The sequence below is a fragment of the Gallus gallus genome, chromosome 3, assembly GCF_016699485.2.
Source record: "Gallus gallus isolate bGalGal1 chromosome 3, bGalGal1.mat.broiler.GRCg7b, whole genome shotgun sequence".
Classification (NCBI taxonomy): Eukaryota; Metazoa; Chordata; class Aves; order Galliformes; family Phasianidae; genus Gallus; species Gallus gallus.
In genome coordinates this window covers 107428522-107443964 of record NC_052534.1, presented here as the reverse complement: position 1 = coordinate 107443964, position 15443 = coordinate 107428522, and the positions used below count along the sequence as shown (strand labels likewise).

Genomic DNA, 15443 nt, shown 5'->3' with positions numbered 1-15443 from the left:
GGCTGTGAGCAACCTGGAGGTGTCCCTGCCTATGGCAGGGGGTTGGAACTGGGTGATCTCTTCCAACCCAAAGCATTTTATGATTCTATTACGAACACTGTCTTACCAACTGGCAACCTGTGGGCCACGCGTAGCCCACACAGCACAGTGAATTGCCTATAACAAACAAGAATGTGGAGGTTTCTGCTAAACAGATTCCAGCATAGCCATGTCAACAGATGCAAGAGCTCCAGAGATCCTAGCTGCCCTTCTTCCCCTGCTCCTTCCGTGGCAAGCAGACTGTGGTGATAACTTGCAGCAAGGGGAAAACCAGGTATAACCTCCCAAAAGGCACTCAGACACGGGTGTAGCTTTGCTTTTGTCCCACTTACATCTGTTTGATTTTTTTCCTCCTCATCACTCTCCTTTCAAAAGCAATCCTTGTTCTAATAAGATGCTCTACAGAAGTAGACCTTCCCACGCCTGCAATTTATCCCTCTAGAGATCAGGGTTGTCTTTTAAGATGATCAAGCTCCTTCAAAGTCGTAGAATATCCAAGTTGGAAGGGACCCACAAGGATCACTAAGCCCAACTCATGGCTCTATACAGCACCACCCAAACCCAACAATTGAGAGTGGTGTCCCAACACTCCCTGAACTCAGCAGCTCAGGGCCATGCCCACTGCCCTCCCAGCAAAGAACCCTTGCCTAACACCCAGTCTGAAGCTCTGCTCTCTATTCCTGGATACAAAGTGCTGCTAACAGACTCCAGTATCAGATGGGATGAAGCCCTGTGCATCATCCCACTGTCCACAGCTTCCTACTTCAGAAGCTCATTGATGCAACAGTTTACAGTGGTTTGCGAGCAACACATGCAGCTTCTTTCTCCGTCATACCATTGTTTCAGGATTGTTTTGAGCAGCTGTCACTGATTAGAGCCAGGTAACTGATGAGTAAAACTGTGCTGCTTATGAAAGTCTGGGTTGCATATCACTTTTGGGTGGGCTTCCCCCTACATTAATGTATTTATATTGCTTTTATCTAGGAATTAAATCAGTGTCACCGTAAAAGATGCAAATAGAATCATGGAATTATTAAGGTTGGAAAAAACTTCTAAGATCACCCAGTCCAACCGTCCACCTACCACCAATACTGCCCACTGCACCATGACTGTAAGTACTACTTCTATTCTTTGCTAAACGCCTCCAGGGATGGTGACTTCACCATTTCCATGGTCTAAATAGAATAATTTAAAATTCTCTAGACAAAGCATATATATATATTTTTAAACCAGCTTTTGTTTTTCTCATGAAGTGTTTCTTTTCTTCTCATTTTTGTACAGCAGGATTTATCTGTATTTGACTTGAATTTCTGAATACCTTTGATTGCCCAAATATATGTTTTTTCCATCAAATCAACTGTTTCTCTAAAGTGTTTCTCTCCTACCAATCCAAGGGGAATTAACTGACTAGCATGAGCAGTTTGTTAACTTGGAGATCAACAAGAACCTTGATAATTATCTGTAATTTTATACCATACAGCAGATTTTCATGTTAGATACAGCATTTGTGAATTCTTACCTCCCTCTTCAAATTAACCCTAAGATACCAAACAGGACAGAGAAGAAAATTTATATCTTAAGGGAAGTGCACACATTCACTCACCTGTTTGAAGCAAGAGCAACACCACTGATGATGACGGAAACGTTGTACCATCCCGCAGCCAAGGCTGGAAGCGTCACATTAAGACCACTGTCCATCTGTGCCTGGATCTGTGCCCACATGCCCCCAATTTGGACCTTGATATCTGAGCCTCGGTAGTTCGCAAATGAGGATATTCCAATCTGAAGCTCCTGACCCCCTGCAAAGAGGAGAATTGATGAAATTATTTCAGTGGCAATGGTTATTTTAGCACATAAAACCATTAGGTCCAGCCATGTCCATCAGCCAAAACCCAAAAACCAGAAGACTGCAGTGTTTGTGTTTTATTAATTCCTTTGCCTTCTCAATAAGATCATCAGATGTTAATATTGTGAGCTTGGCTACGGTCAGCTAGACCCATTCTCAGTATATTGATGGATATTTAGGATAAGATCGAAGCCCTCAGTATAGATATCCTAAAAATCCACACCTTGTTAGAGCCAAATCCAGACTTTCTGCAGCTCACAGACTGGAGCTGAGTGAGGGATTGTTCCTAAATCCCTGCGAAGATCCAGACCACTCTTTTCAGCATTATGGGAGTATTTAAACTTCAATGGAATCTCCTACAACTAAATGAAAATTTCCTTAAGGGCCTATAGTCAGATGTCCATGCATGCTCCATAGCACCTTGTTTGCAGGAAGCAGATCAGTCTCCCCAGTTTAAGTGCTGTTGTGAGATAAATTATACTGAAGATAGAGGTCATTTTGCCTTGTGTTTTCTGCAGTAATAGAAAAGGACAAGGACTGTGGGGAAGGGAATTTCATAACCTGAATTCCTCCTGAAATAGCTTAAAAATTTAGGTTGGCATGTATCAGTCCAAATAAAGGCTCTGAGATAGCTTTCTCATCAATGAGGAGAAACAGAGTCTTTGTGGCATAATTCACCTTCTTTTAAGGAAGATTTCCAAAAGACCAGTAGTGAATCCTACCACAAAACTGCCTATTTCTCTTCACTGATCACATAACAAGCAGAGGCAGAGATGTGTTTAGGAGATGAATTGCATCCCTTTGTCACCTCTGGAAGACAGGGATTCAATTATACAGAAGCAAGCATACACAGGACAGAACGGGTCCTCCAGCCCAACTCCCTACCATCATGGATAATCCTGGATTCAGACAAAAGGTGCTACAATCCCCTTAGCATGCACAGGAGCAGACCAGCCTGACATGCTCATCTACACACAGAATATCTACCCAGGGTCAGCTTTAACAGAGCAGCCCCATTTTCACCCATCCCTCTTCCTCCCTGAGCTCACTTCACATCACAAGTTGACCATGCCACGTGTCACACAGTTACCCCAGCCACACAGGGATGGCTAAGCTGCTTTATTAAGACAAAGGGAGAGCATAAAAAGAACGTTTATAGGCTAACTCATCCTAAAGCTTCAGATCTGACTAGCAATTTTGACTACCAAGCACAGACTGGGGCCACCTGGCTCTAACACAGCCTCCCCAGCAGGCACAGTCACTGCAGCCTCAGAGAATCCTCTCCTTTCCACGAAGCAGGAGAATGTGTACAAAGCTCCTCTGGGAAGACCTGGAAACCAGTGCTCTCCCATTCAGCATGCACAGAGTCAAACAAAGTTTGAAAGCCTGTGAAGCTGAATATATTAATAACGTGAACTCTTTGGACTCTTGGTCAATTGTCAGCTTAATCCTAGATGCCTGGAAGGCATCGGTGTAATTTATTTATTCTTTTTATTATATAGGAGGAAAATTATATTAAAAGCTGAAGCTGTGGAGGTTCTGAACAGAAGATTGAACTGAGTCCCAGCATCATTCAGGAGACACTATAACATTAAGGAGTTCCTTGCACCTGGGCTGCCCATGGCTAGAACAATCTCCCCTTGGTGCTATCGTATCTGAATAATATTCAGATGATAAAGGACGTTTTCTCTTATTTATGCATTCTGGAGTAATGGGAAATGACAAGGGCACCAGAGAAAGGGATAGAAATGTCAGGTGTGCAGCAGGCACTGCGTCTTGTTGCCATCACAGCTGTCTCACCCCTTGACCCATGCCAACTCTCTGAGCTGGAGGGAGCTTTGTTAAGATACGCCTTAAGAAATTGGAAAAAGATACTTCAGAGTGTATCCTTGTAGGAATGGAGGTGGGGAACATTAAAAAAAAAAAAACAGGAATATTTCTGTTCTCTTCCTAGTTTCCTAGAGGGAGGTATCCCTGCCTATAGCGGGGGGTTGGAACTAGATGATCTTAAAGTCCTTTCCAACCCAAACCATCCTATGATTCCTCCTCTTACTGTTTTTTCTACAGACGGAGAGGACAGAACAGCTGAGGTCAGGTTGGGTTCTTCAGTCTCACAGTATTGGAACCAGACCTGGACCTCCCTGAGTCCCAGACCACAGGCTTGCCTCAGCCAGCACAAAGAAGGTAGACTGAGGCCAAACTCCTGCTCATTTCTCCTTTGACAGCACTGAGAGTTAAACATTAGATTGCAGCATGCCTCCTTGGGTGGGCAACATACAGAAAAGATTGGTCTGTGTATAATTAATGTATAATATTAGACTTATTGGGCTAAGGCAAGCAACTCATTATCAGAGCCAGGCTGGATGGGGCTCTGAGCACCTGCTGGAGCTGTAGGCATCCCCGTTTATTGCAGAGGAGTGGGACTAGATGGCCTTTAAGGGTCTCTTCCAACACTCATGATTCTATGCTCTTATGTAAGCTAGAGAAAAAAATATAAAGCAGCCAGGAGTGATCAGAACTCGCAGGGGACATATGGGCTACAAGTTAGAAGAAATCAACAGGGAGGTGCATAGTACCACTAGATTCCATAGACCTCAATTGCCTCCATCCAGCCACCACTGGCAATAACAACAGGGCTGCAGATGATGTCCGACACACCCATTTGCACGTAAACACTTTTCACCTGCTAAGCCACTTCTGTTTCTGCTCAGCGATACAACTGCAGGGTTTAAGGAAGGGTCATACTGGAACAAGTTGGTGACTGTTGTTGATTGGTACCCAGAAACTAGCGTCACACGGACAGCAGCATCTTCTGCCCCCTGGAAACAGAAGCAAAGAAAACATCAGGAATAAGACTGAGCCAACAAAAGAAAAATATTTCCTATGTTCATGTATCTCCCACACCCAGTAAGTCAGGCACACGGTGTTCCCAAATTTGTATGTGCATTAGACTTGCAATCTGTTGGTGTTTCTGACTGTTCCACTCAGTTTCATAAATCAAACACCGCTATTAATTAGGCTGGTCTAAACTGCAGGTGGAGTCCAGGCTCAAATGTCCCACAGCCAGGACTTGGCTGATGGACTACCATTTGCTTAGGCCAGGGCTATGTAAAAGGCTTGTAGGCTATCACTTAACTAACTGTATGCCCCAGAAATATGTGATTTCTTACCCGAGAAGGAACTTTACATTCAATTTGTGTTGAACTTCTGGTATCCTCCAAAACCGGGCAAGGCTGAGATCCAAACAACACCAGGTTTACCCCTTCCAGACCAGTCCCCCTGAGAGCCACTCTCAGTCCTCCTACAAAACCAATTATTTTTAGTTACATGAAAGACGTGGAATAGCGTCTTTATCATGCAAAAGATCCTTTATTCCTAGGTGACTACAGAAGGGAGTAGTCTACTACTGATCTGGGGATCACCATCTTCCACCTTGCTTTGCCTGATGTTGCCTCTTTAACCCAAGATCCTTCTTCCCTCTTATTTACCCTTCCTGTCTATTACTTGAATTCTGGTCCGTGGTGCACAAGAGAACTGTTCATTTCTCAGTTTGTCTTTTAACGACAAACTGATTTAAGCCAGCAAGGTCTGGTCTGTGATCTCCCTCCTAGAAAGATACCCGGCCCAAGAATGAAATCAGGAAGAAAGGAAGAACAAAAAATGAGCTTGACACAGCAGGTGCTTTCACAGTTCAAAAAGCTGCCGAGCACCCTGCTGCCAGAAAAGCCTCAAGCATGTGGTTAGGAAATTTCTCATAGACGGGGACTTGGCAGGGTTTGAGACTTTGCAGAGTTGTGAGGAAAGTTAGAGGATTCTCTAAACAGGCAGAGAAGTCTAGAAGTATCTCCTAGAATTTCTCTAACAGGAAGCAGAACTGGGTAAACAGCAATCAGGTACCTTAGCAGGAAGCTCCTTCCACTCAAGAGGGCTGGAGCACCTCTCCTATGAAGAAAGGTTGAGGAGCACCAAGAGAAGGCTCCGGGGAGACCTCATTGTGGTGTTCCAGTACTTGAAGGGAGTGTACAAACAGGAGGGGGAACGGCTGTTTACGAGGGTAAATAGTGACAGGACAAGGGGGAATGGTTTTAAACTGAGACAGGGGAGGTTTAGGTTGGATATTAGGAGGAAGTTTTTCCCCCAGAGGGTGGTGACGCACTGAACAGGTTGCCCAAGGAGGCTGTGGATGCCCCATCCCTGCAGGCATTCAAGGCCAGGCTGGATGTGGCTCTGGGCAGCCTGGTCTGCTGGTTGGTGACCCTGCACATAGCAGGGGGTTGGAACCAGATGATCGCTATGGTCCTTTTCAACCCAAGCCATTCTATGATTCTATGATCTCTAGACAGGCATCTCATGCTCACACTGTGTGGTCATCGTGAACCCCCAACGTGGCACCACTGGGACCAGTGATATTTTGACAAGCATGATCTGATGCATCAAAATTCAAGATGTTCCCAGCCTCATAGAATTGTATGAGTTGGAGGGGACCTTGAAAGCTCACCTAGCCCAACTCTAGTCCAAGTCATCCCCAGCAACACTAAGTCAGAAATAGGAATAACTAAAGACTGAAGCCACTTGGCTTCTGTGATTGTTGCCAGATAAGGAGACTCAGATTTTGAGTACAGATTCCATGCATGTTGTTTCAAGACTAATGTTCTTAAGTTTTGATGTCTACACTTATATCCATATGCAATGAAATACTGCATATGTGCACTTTACGATAAGATTGAAGAGAGGTATTTTAAATGGAAGAAATTAAAAACACAGATGGAAGCTGTAATTCTTTCCAATTATAAACGTTCAAGGCATATGTAATGTAAGATAGCATTATACTTGCTTTCTTTTTAATGAGTGACAGATCACTGTAATTTGGAGAAGAGCCGTATTGTCATGGAAGAAAATGAGAAGAAAGACCTAAGCACTAAAACTTGTCATTGTTTTTTCCTTTGTTTTTCATATGAATTAGAGTGAGTCTCAGCCTGCTATGATGTTCATTAGGGAAAACAAATAGGAAAGAAAAGGACAAGGATGCACCCCAGCAAGAAGAGAGGTGACTAGTGTCTTACTTTTCATCCTAAGAATTCACACTTTCTTTCAAGTCCGTCCCATGTGTCATCCACATAAGTTCACAGACAATAGTCCCCCTCTGCCAATTAGTCCAAGGTGACCAAACATGGCACAGTTCAGCTTTCCAAGCCATGTGATACCAGCATGACCAATACTCCTAGTCTCAGTGATGTGTGTTAACACGAACTCAAAGTGCCTCGCTAAAAGATTTAACAGGCTTGCAAACAAAACCTGGATGAACTTCTATTGACAGAGGAGACCTGTGCCATACCATTTCTAGGTATACTCCTAGCTGCCTAAAAATAAGTTTAGCCATTTTACAACTAGGCCAGATGAATCCCGACACTTCTAATACATCAAATAGATATAGGATAATGAGCCATGAAACTCTAGTACCCTTCTCAGTTGATGGAAGGAACATACCTGTGCTTGAATTTACTATTAATGGATAAAACTACTAGGGGATGTGTTGGTTGACCTCACAGACAACCCAAGAAAGATGTCATTTTTGCAAGAAACTTGCCCCAGTACTTTGTGGTACACACTGTATCCCCAGCTATATTATATTTTCTTCTATCAGATGAAGTCCTTGGTTGTAGAAATGTAATAGAAAAAAACAAGTTGTGAAAAGCAAGACACAGAAAGCAGACATCCCCTTAGAGCTCATCCGACATTCAGACCTACCAATTTCTGAAGCTCTGGGAGGTTCAATGGCAACCAGCCTGGGCTCAACTCTTAGGAATATGCCTTCTCCTGTGCTGGCATTGAGTGCAAAGCCATAAGGCCTCACTAGTAATGTCAGCTGGTGGACTCCAAGTGGCAGCCTCTCCATCTTGCAGACCACTTTGGTTTGATTTGACATCACAACGTAGCAAGTCATGTTCTTCACCCGTACCTGCAGAGTTGTGTTCTCCTCAGAGAAACCAACCCCTCTGATAACTACTGTGGCCTGGGATCCATCATCTGAAGGAATATAATCGAACAACTCATTAATTTTGGAGTATCAGTGCACAGGATTTATTTTCAAGCAACAGGTAAAAGCTTCGATCATCTTCATGAACATATCTTGGAAACTACAACATTGATGATCTTCTCACTGCTATCCATCATGCCTATTCCTGCATGTCCTTGTCCAGCTACTCCTTTATGTGCAATTTTTATTAAAAATGAAGGAGCTAAGAGCTGTCTTTCACACCAAGTCCATCACTGTTCCTCTTCCCTCTGAGCCGCTAATATCTTGCCTTTGTAAAACTGTGTTAGTGCTACATACTTCAAGACTCAAACTCATCAGAAGTGCTGAATTTGGAAGCACAGTTTCCCTAAAAAACAGAAGTTTCCAAAAGAATACACACATCAGCACTTGACCTTTTCCACAGTCATCTCCCCCCCCATTTTGTGCAGATCCAAAGCCCCCTTACCTGCTGAATACTCCACGTCACTAACTAAGGGTGTCATTTCCTGGCTGAACTGGAAAGAGCAGGAACCAGAACAGTTTGCTGGGACATCATTCACCACCACCACCACCTGCAGATGGAGAAGAAGGTTACTCTAAAGTGGTGCTTTCTAAAACCACATCTGTCCAGCTACTGCACTGGCACAAGTTTCACTGCATGGCTTGCTAGGGCTCATCTTAGATAAAGCAGCACATGGTTTTGGAAGCTGTACCCCCACCTCTCCTCTCTGGAACCCACAGCTCCTCTTCTTCCAGTCACCCACTGAAGACCCCGCTTGCCATACCCCAGTTTTATCCATCCCACTTTGGGAACAAGTTTTTTAGCACCCTGTAATGCTAATTATAACTAATTTCAGATTGTTCAGCAAGCACCTCTCAATTTTTATTTCCTCACAGCTGGTGCTAAATCAAAACAGCTGGGCTGTGACCTTGAGAACTAACATCAGCTCCCCTCTCAGAAGACTCAACTGGCAAAGCACAGGACATAGGAAAGCCCTCTTGTTCTCTCCCACAGGCATTAGGTGTGTGCCAGGAGGGTATACCACTACCTGCAAATAACAAAAACAGGTAGTTTCCAAGAAAGGAAAAAAAAAGGACAAAAAGAAATAAAAGAAGCAGGATGACCTAACGGCAGGTGCTGCTTGAAGCCCAGCAGCAGGGCTTTGAGCACATCCAGCCTTGCACAGTTATCACTGCAGCCCCCTGCAGTCTTTGCTGGAGGCGAAGGCATCCGTGTGCATCAATTTGCAGCACATCTGTCTGCTCAGCGGATTTGTTCAGCCAAGAAGCTTTACCTGCTCCCTTTGTTTACAAATCAAGAATTCAGATCCAGAGATTGAAGGACCTGCCCAATCCACACAGTAGTACCACACGCAGCATCCCGTTCATTTTACCCAACAGCACAGAGGCTGAAATGCTGCAGATGAATACAGCATCAGTTCCAACTATGATGGCAGCACTACAGGACATCGCATGGGTGGGATCCCAGGGAAGGTCAGACCTTGAGCACTGCCTCCAAAGAAATAAACTCTTCTCACTTGCAATAGCTCCTAAGGAAAGTACTGCTCCACAGAAGAGAAAGCATGATCCGAATGCTTTATGGAGAATCACAAAACAGACCTCTGTAAGGATTTAGCAGCAGTAGTGAGTACCTGAAAACCGGTCGGACTCCTGACCTACAGAATCCAGGTGAACCAGTAGGAAGTGTGGCACAGCGTTGACTCACCTGTGTTTTGTTATTGGAGGTAGCAAGCATGTCCCCAAATATTGGCCCAATAAAGACACCCCCATCATAAACCACGCGACTGGAAACAGCTGGCTTCAGACCGGTGAGGTTTTCAGCAGAGACCTGGCAAAGAACAAGGATTTCAGTTTCTTGCTCTTTTCCAGCCAATGTGATGTATGACCATTTCCACAGCCCTCATATACAGTTGCTACAAGGTGGGAAATAGCTCTTGGAAATCTGTTCTTGAGCTGCTTCTATTGCTTCTGTCTTCAGGTTTGAGCCTTCATTTCCCAAGTCTGCACAACACACCCCATTTCCCATCCCCACCCTGAGCAGGGGACCCCACTGCTTCTTTGAAGCTAACTTCACATTTGTAGGACGTGGATATACGATGGAATAAAATTTCTTTTCATGGGAGAAAGAATTTCAGACTGTGCCTATATTCAAAGCAGACCATTCTAACTGAAGCAAAACTTTAATATGATCAACCTCAGGATGGGAGACAGTGAAACAGATCTCCTCTGAGACCTTGGAGAACCAGACATTAACCCAACGTGAATAAAAATTCCTGGAAAAGACAGGTTTTCGGTACAGAAGTTATACCACAATCTAACCTGGAGTTAAACTGCTGTTGCTTAATGTCCCAAAGGTGCTTGCATAAAAGGAAACTGAGAGAATGAATTGGCCATGACAAAAGACAATGAAAGGGGTTCAAGGTGGACATTACCAAAAGAAATGACCGTACATTGATAACATTGGGCAAGTCCCCAGCTTTTGTTCTCCAGGTGAGAGTCCAGATGCTTTCATAGCAAGACTCGGAGTCTTTGGTCACGATGAAGTCACTGGTGTTGAAGTATGGGGCTGTATACCTATCTGTGTTGGTTTGCAGAAGCTTGCGGAGCTGGTGGGAGGAGATGTGCACGGAAACACCTGCAAAAGACAAGGCTGTGGATATCATCATCTCTGTGAGAGCACAGCCACCTGCTCACAGAAGATGAAGATGTTTCATTTTTCATACAAGGTTGTGATGGTTTAAACCTCTGTAACTACAGAAAAAATTCAGCAGGGGAAGGTCTAATGGATTCCAAATGCCACCATGAAATAACTAAGAAAATCTAGAAAACATTCTCCAGTTGTTCCTGTTTCACCAGAAAGCTGTCTAAGTCAGGGATACAGAAGTGATGAGGGGTCTGGAGCATCTCCTGTATGAGGAAAGGTTGAGAGCTCTGGGGCTGTTTAGCCTGGAGAAGAGAAGACTGAGGGGGGAATCTTATCAAAGCTTATCAATATCTAAAGTGTGGGAGTCAAGTGCATGGGGCCAGGCTCATTTTGGTCATGCCCAGCAATAGAACAAGGGGCAATGGGCACAAATTGGAACATAGGGAGTTCCATGTGAACACAAGACAAAAACTTCTTTACTGTGTGGGTGATGGAGCACTGGCACAGGCTGCCCAGAGAGGTGGTGGAGTCTCCTTCTCTGGGGATATTCAGAACCCACCTGGATGCTTTCCTGTGTAATCCATTGTAGGGAACTGCTTTGGTGGGAGGTTGGGATAGATGATCTCCAGAGGTCCCTTCCAACCCCTATGATTCTGTGATTTTGTAATATTTCTCATACTTGGCAATCTAAACTTTTGCAAGACATGATAATTTACCACGCATGTCACGTTCCTTCAAAAGAGATAGGTCAGAATCTTCCTAGATTAAAGGGATGAGAGGCAAAATCTGTTTATCAAGAGGACCAGATAGTTCAATTCCAAAAAACAGCAAATCATATCTTATTTCTTCTGACTTAAGTACCCACAGGCATCCAACACTACAGAAATAATAGATCTAAAATGATTCATTAAACAAAAAAAGAAGGCACGGGTTGCGCAGAGAGGCGGTGGTGCCCCATCCCTGCAGACAGCCAAGGTCAGGCTGGATGGGCTCTGAGCACTGATGGAACTGTGGGTGTTCCTGCTCAGTGCAGGGAGTGGGACAGATGGCCTTCCAAGGGGCCCTTCCAACTCTATGATAAATGGACTACAGTTTTTTAAAGGAGGACCTTCAAAGTAAGGCAGCACTGAGACAGCCTGCTGCAGAAGTATCTTAAACAAGAACATGGAAAAAAGTAATTTCATTATTAATGATCCCGTAGCTCACATCTAGAAAATATGCCCTCCATATAATCCTTAGCTCCTGTCTGGAAAATCATCAGATGCAAAGGCACAACTATCACAGTGTGTTTGACTTGCCAGCCTGTACCCTGAGCATTTCCTGGGCTCAGTATTCTCAAATCATAGAATCATTAGGGTTGGAAAAGACCACTGAGATCATCTCGTCCAACCATCAACACACCACCACTGTGCCCACTAAGCCACGTCCTCAGGAGCACAAGGAAAAGATGTGGTGGCAGGACAGAGAACTTCAGCCATACCTGATCACTCAGCAATTCCCCATGACAAGAGCAGGAGAAATGGAACATACTGGCCACAGATCCTTTGTACCTCGAGATCTGCCAGGCTGCCATACCTTCCCTTCTGTATTTGCCTGGGTGAATCTCCACGTGGCTTACTGCAAAGGTGGTCACAGCCTTACCTGACCACCACACCTTACCTGATATCACTGTGCTCCCCAGGTGTAGGCGGAAGGTCCCTCCGAGAGGTGGAGATGACACCTGCAGCCTCTGAATGGTGACGCTGACTCTCACATCCTCTGTGGAGACGTAGAGGTGGTCATCCTCCTCACAGCCCTCACAGAGCACTGCACCTCTGTGTGAGAGAGGGCCACGGGAAGGCATCAGTGGAGGCCCTGACCACTCGAGGGAGGCTGGATGTGAGCTAAACTCCTGAAGGACCCAGGGAGAGGGCGGTCACTCTTCTAATAGAGTTGGGTACTCCAGTGATGTGGGCATTGCACACAACAGAAGGTGATGGAAAAACCTTTTTTTTTGTTTGTTTGTTTTTAAATAATTGTGATGGAACAAAGAGTTCAGGCAGCACCAAGCACATGGGATTCCTGCTCCAAGATGGGCATTTTTAGGTACCATTTTAATGCAGGCTGGGTAGAATCATACAATCATAGAATCACTAAGGTTGGAAAAGACCCACAGGATCATTCAGTCCAACCATCCGCGTAGCTACAACGTGAAGCTTTCCCACTTCATCCTGTAGCTTCCTCAAGTTACAGAATCATAGAATGCTTGGGTTGGAAGGGACCTCAAGGATCATGAAGCTCCAACCCTCCCACCACAGGCAAGGCCACCAACCTGTACATTTAATACCAGCCCAGGCTGCCCAGGGCCCCATCCAACCTGGCCTTGAACACCTCCAGGGATGGACGGGGCATCCACAGCCTCTCCGGGCAGCTGTTCCAGCACCTCACTACTCTCTCTGTAAAAAACTTGCCCCTGATATCCAACCTAAATCTTCCCTCCTTCAACTTAAAACCACTTCCCCTTGTCCTGCTGTTATCTACCCTTGTAAAGAGTTGACTCCCCTCCTGTTTGTAGGCTCCCTTTAGGTACTGAAAGGCTGCAATGAGGTCACCCCGCAGCCTTCTCTTCTTCAGGCTGAACAAGCCCAGCTCCCTCAGCCTGTCTTCGTAGGGGAGGTGCTCCCTACGAGCAGAGTTTGGTATTTCATATTAGAAATCATCCAAAGCCTAATTTTCTATAACTTAAAATATTTCCTACCACGCCAATAAAATTCTCTCCCTTTCTTTTTCCCTCCCACCGAGAAAATGGGACTTTCTGTGGTACAACGATGCCACCGTGTGGTTAAGAGCACAGAGAACAACTGATGTCTCCCAGCTCAGCCGAAATCCTGCAGAGCCAATTTCACCAACCCGTAACTCAGAGGAGCGCTGGGTCTTCTGTCTGACCTGCAGCAGCCAGCGACCACATCACATTTACACCTCGGTTCCTCCTACATCTCCCTCTGAGATGCAGAACCAAGCCCTTTTCCTGATGAGAGGTACTCTAAGCAATTTCTCTCTTAATCCTGTTTTCTGATAAGCTGAACACGTTGAGCCTCCTACACCTTTCCCTCCAAGGCATATTCCTCAGTTCCATAATCGTGCTTATGGCTTTCCTTCCCAGTTCTCCTAAAGCCCTTTGACAAATGCACTCAGTGCTGCATGAAGCATCCCAATGTCAGCCTCATTAAGGCTGCGTGCAGAATTAAAAACATCCCTTCTCCCATGATTGCACCTCTACTTATACGCAAACCTCAGACATCTCCCCTTCTTCTCATCCTTGCCTTCAGCATTGGTGGTTCGTGCCAAAACACCACATCTGGTATCAGAACAGAATCACAGAATCACCAAGGTTGGGAAAGACCTCCAAGATCATCCAGTCCAACCATCCACCTACCACCAATATTTCCCTACTAAACCATGTCCCCTCAGGACAACACCTCAACATTCACTTTGGGCTGATTGACTGAGCTGAACCATCTGCTCACAGTGGAAGGGTTAGAGGTTGCATCATTCCAGTCTCTGTCTTGCATTGGCCCTGGTCCCATCAGGTCATTCCCAAGTCAGCAAAATACAAGCCCTGTAAAAGTTGGATTCTTTGCCCAAGTTTGGCCCTTGAAAGCTGTTCTCTGATCTGTTTAACCCATGCTTCTGCATCAGATGTATTAGACTCAGAACAGTGGCCATCTCAGTAAACAAGGACACAAGGTGGGCCTCCATTGCTTAACATGGCAGCTGGTGTCAGAGTTACTGGGAGGGGATGTCTTGGCCTCCATGAAGGGCTAAGGTTTCCCTGTAGCCCAACATCCTTGGTAGCTCATATTTACTTCAGGGACTACTCTGTATCTTCACAGCTACAGAAATGTTGAAGAGCCTGGAGCATCTCCCTTTTGAGGAGAAGCTGAGAGCCCTGGGGCTGTTCAGCCTGGAGAAGAGAAGGCTTGGAGGAAATCTTCTCAATGCTTATAAATAAAGGGTATCACGTGGACAAGGCCAGGCTCTTTTTGGTGGTGCCCAGCAACAGGACAAGGGGCAATGGGCACAAATTGGAACATGGGAAGACGGGATCTTCTTTACTGTGAGAGTGACAGCACCGTCAGAAGCTGTCCAAAGAGGCTGCGGAGTCTCCTCTGGAGGTATTCAAAATCCACCTGGACACTTTCCTATGCAACCCAGGTAAACTGCTTTAGCAGGGGGTGGGCTAGATGATCTCCAGAGGTCTCTTCCAATCCCCACGATTCTGTGATATCCCAGGGCATCTGGAACACCTTAGACTTCTGTAGTTAGGCAGCTGACACCCAGTCACACAATGGAACCTCAACACCAGAAACAGATACCTTCATTAAGACACCTGCAATGCATGTTCAAGCTTTGTCTACCATTTAGGAGCTTGAAGACATTGTAGATGTCTTAGGGAAGATGCGTCTCACACGTATTGTAGACATCTTAGTGCAGTCATCTGAGCAGAGCCTGAACATAGATGCCTAGAGAAGAAAATGCCAAAGGAAGTACATGGATTTCTAAACTGGACCAGACTTACTCTGCACAGCCTCTGAGATGATAAAGGGCTCCATGGGAATTCATAATGATTATTACAGGACATGAGATAATCATATTATCCCTACCTTAGGGAGAGAAGAGGCAGACTTGCACCACAGCCAGACACCAGCCAGGATACATTGTAAGTAGGAGAAGACCCCACCACAGTTACTGCTTCTATTATCCGTCCACCTAGCTGACGTGGTTTGGGATCCCTCTGAGAAACTGAAAGGAAAAAGAGCATGAGCATCCAGCAGAGTCAGGAGAACAGACGTCATCATGCTGAGGTTATTTCCATTTTAGAGCCGGAAACGTATCTT

General features: G+C 45.2%; 1 protein-coding gene across 13 annotated transcripts in view; it reads right to left on the bottom strand.

Moving 5' to 3' along the window:
* Positions 1 to 15443, bottom strand: part of PKHD1 (polycystic kidney and hepatic disease 1 (autosomal recessive)) — a 230830-nt gene that overhangs the window by 190815 nt on the left and 24572 nt on the right. For all 13 annotated transcript variants that reach the window (XR_005858607.2, XR_005858605.2, XR_005858606.2 and 10 more), the window contains 9 exons: positions 15210 to 15348; positions 12226 to 12380; positions 10373 to 10557; positions 9628 to 9750; positions 8368 to 8473; positions 7634 to 7912; positions 5056 to 5186; positions 4569 to 4704; positions 1643 to 1838 (listed from right to left, as the gene is read on the bottom strand). Coding sequence is in view for 10 of the 13 variants with exons in the window: in XM_040697985.2 (XP_040553919.1) it covers positions 1643 to 1838; positions 4569 to 4704; positions 5056 to 5186; positions 7634 to 7912; positions 8368 to 8473; positions 9628 to 9750; positions 10373 to 10557; positions 12226 to 12380; positions 15210 to 15348 (1450 nt within the window). In the remaining 3 variants the exon portion in view is untranslated. The remainder of the gene's footprint in view (positions 1 to 1642; positions 1839 to 4568; positions 4705 to 5055; positions 5187 to 7633; positions 7913 to 8367; positions 8474 to 9627; positions 9751 to 10372; positions 10558 to 12225; positions 12381 to 15209; positions 15349 to 15443) is intronic.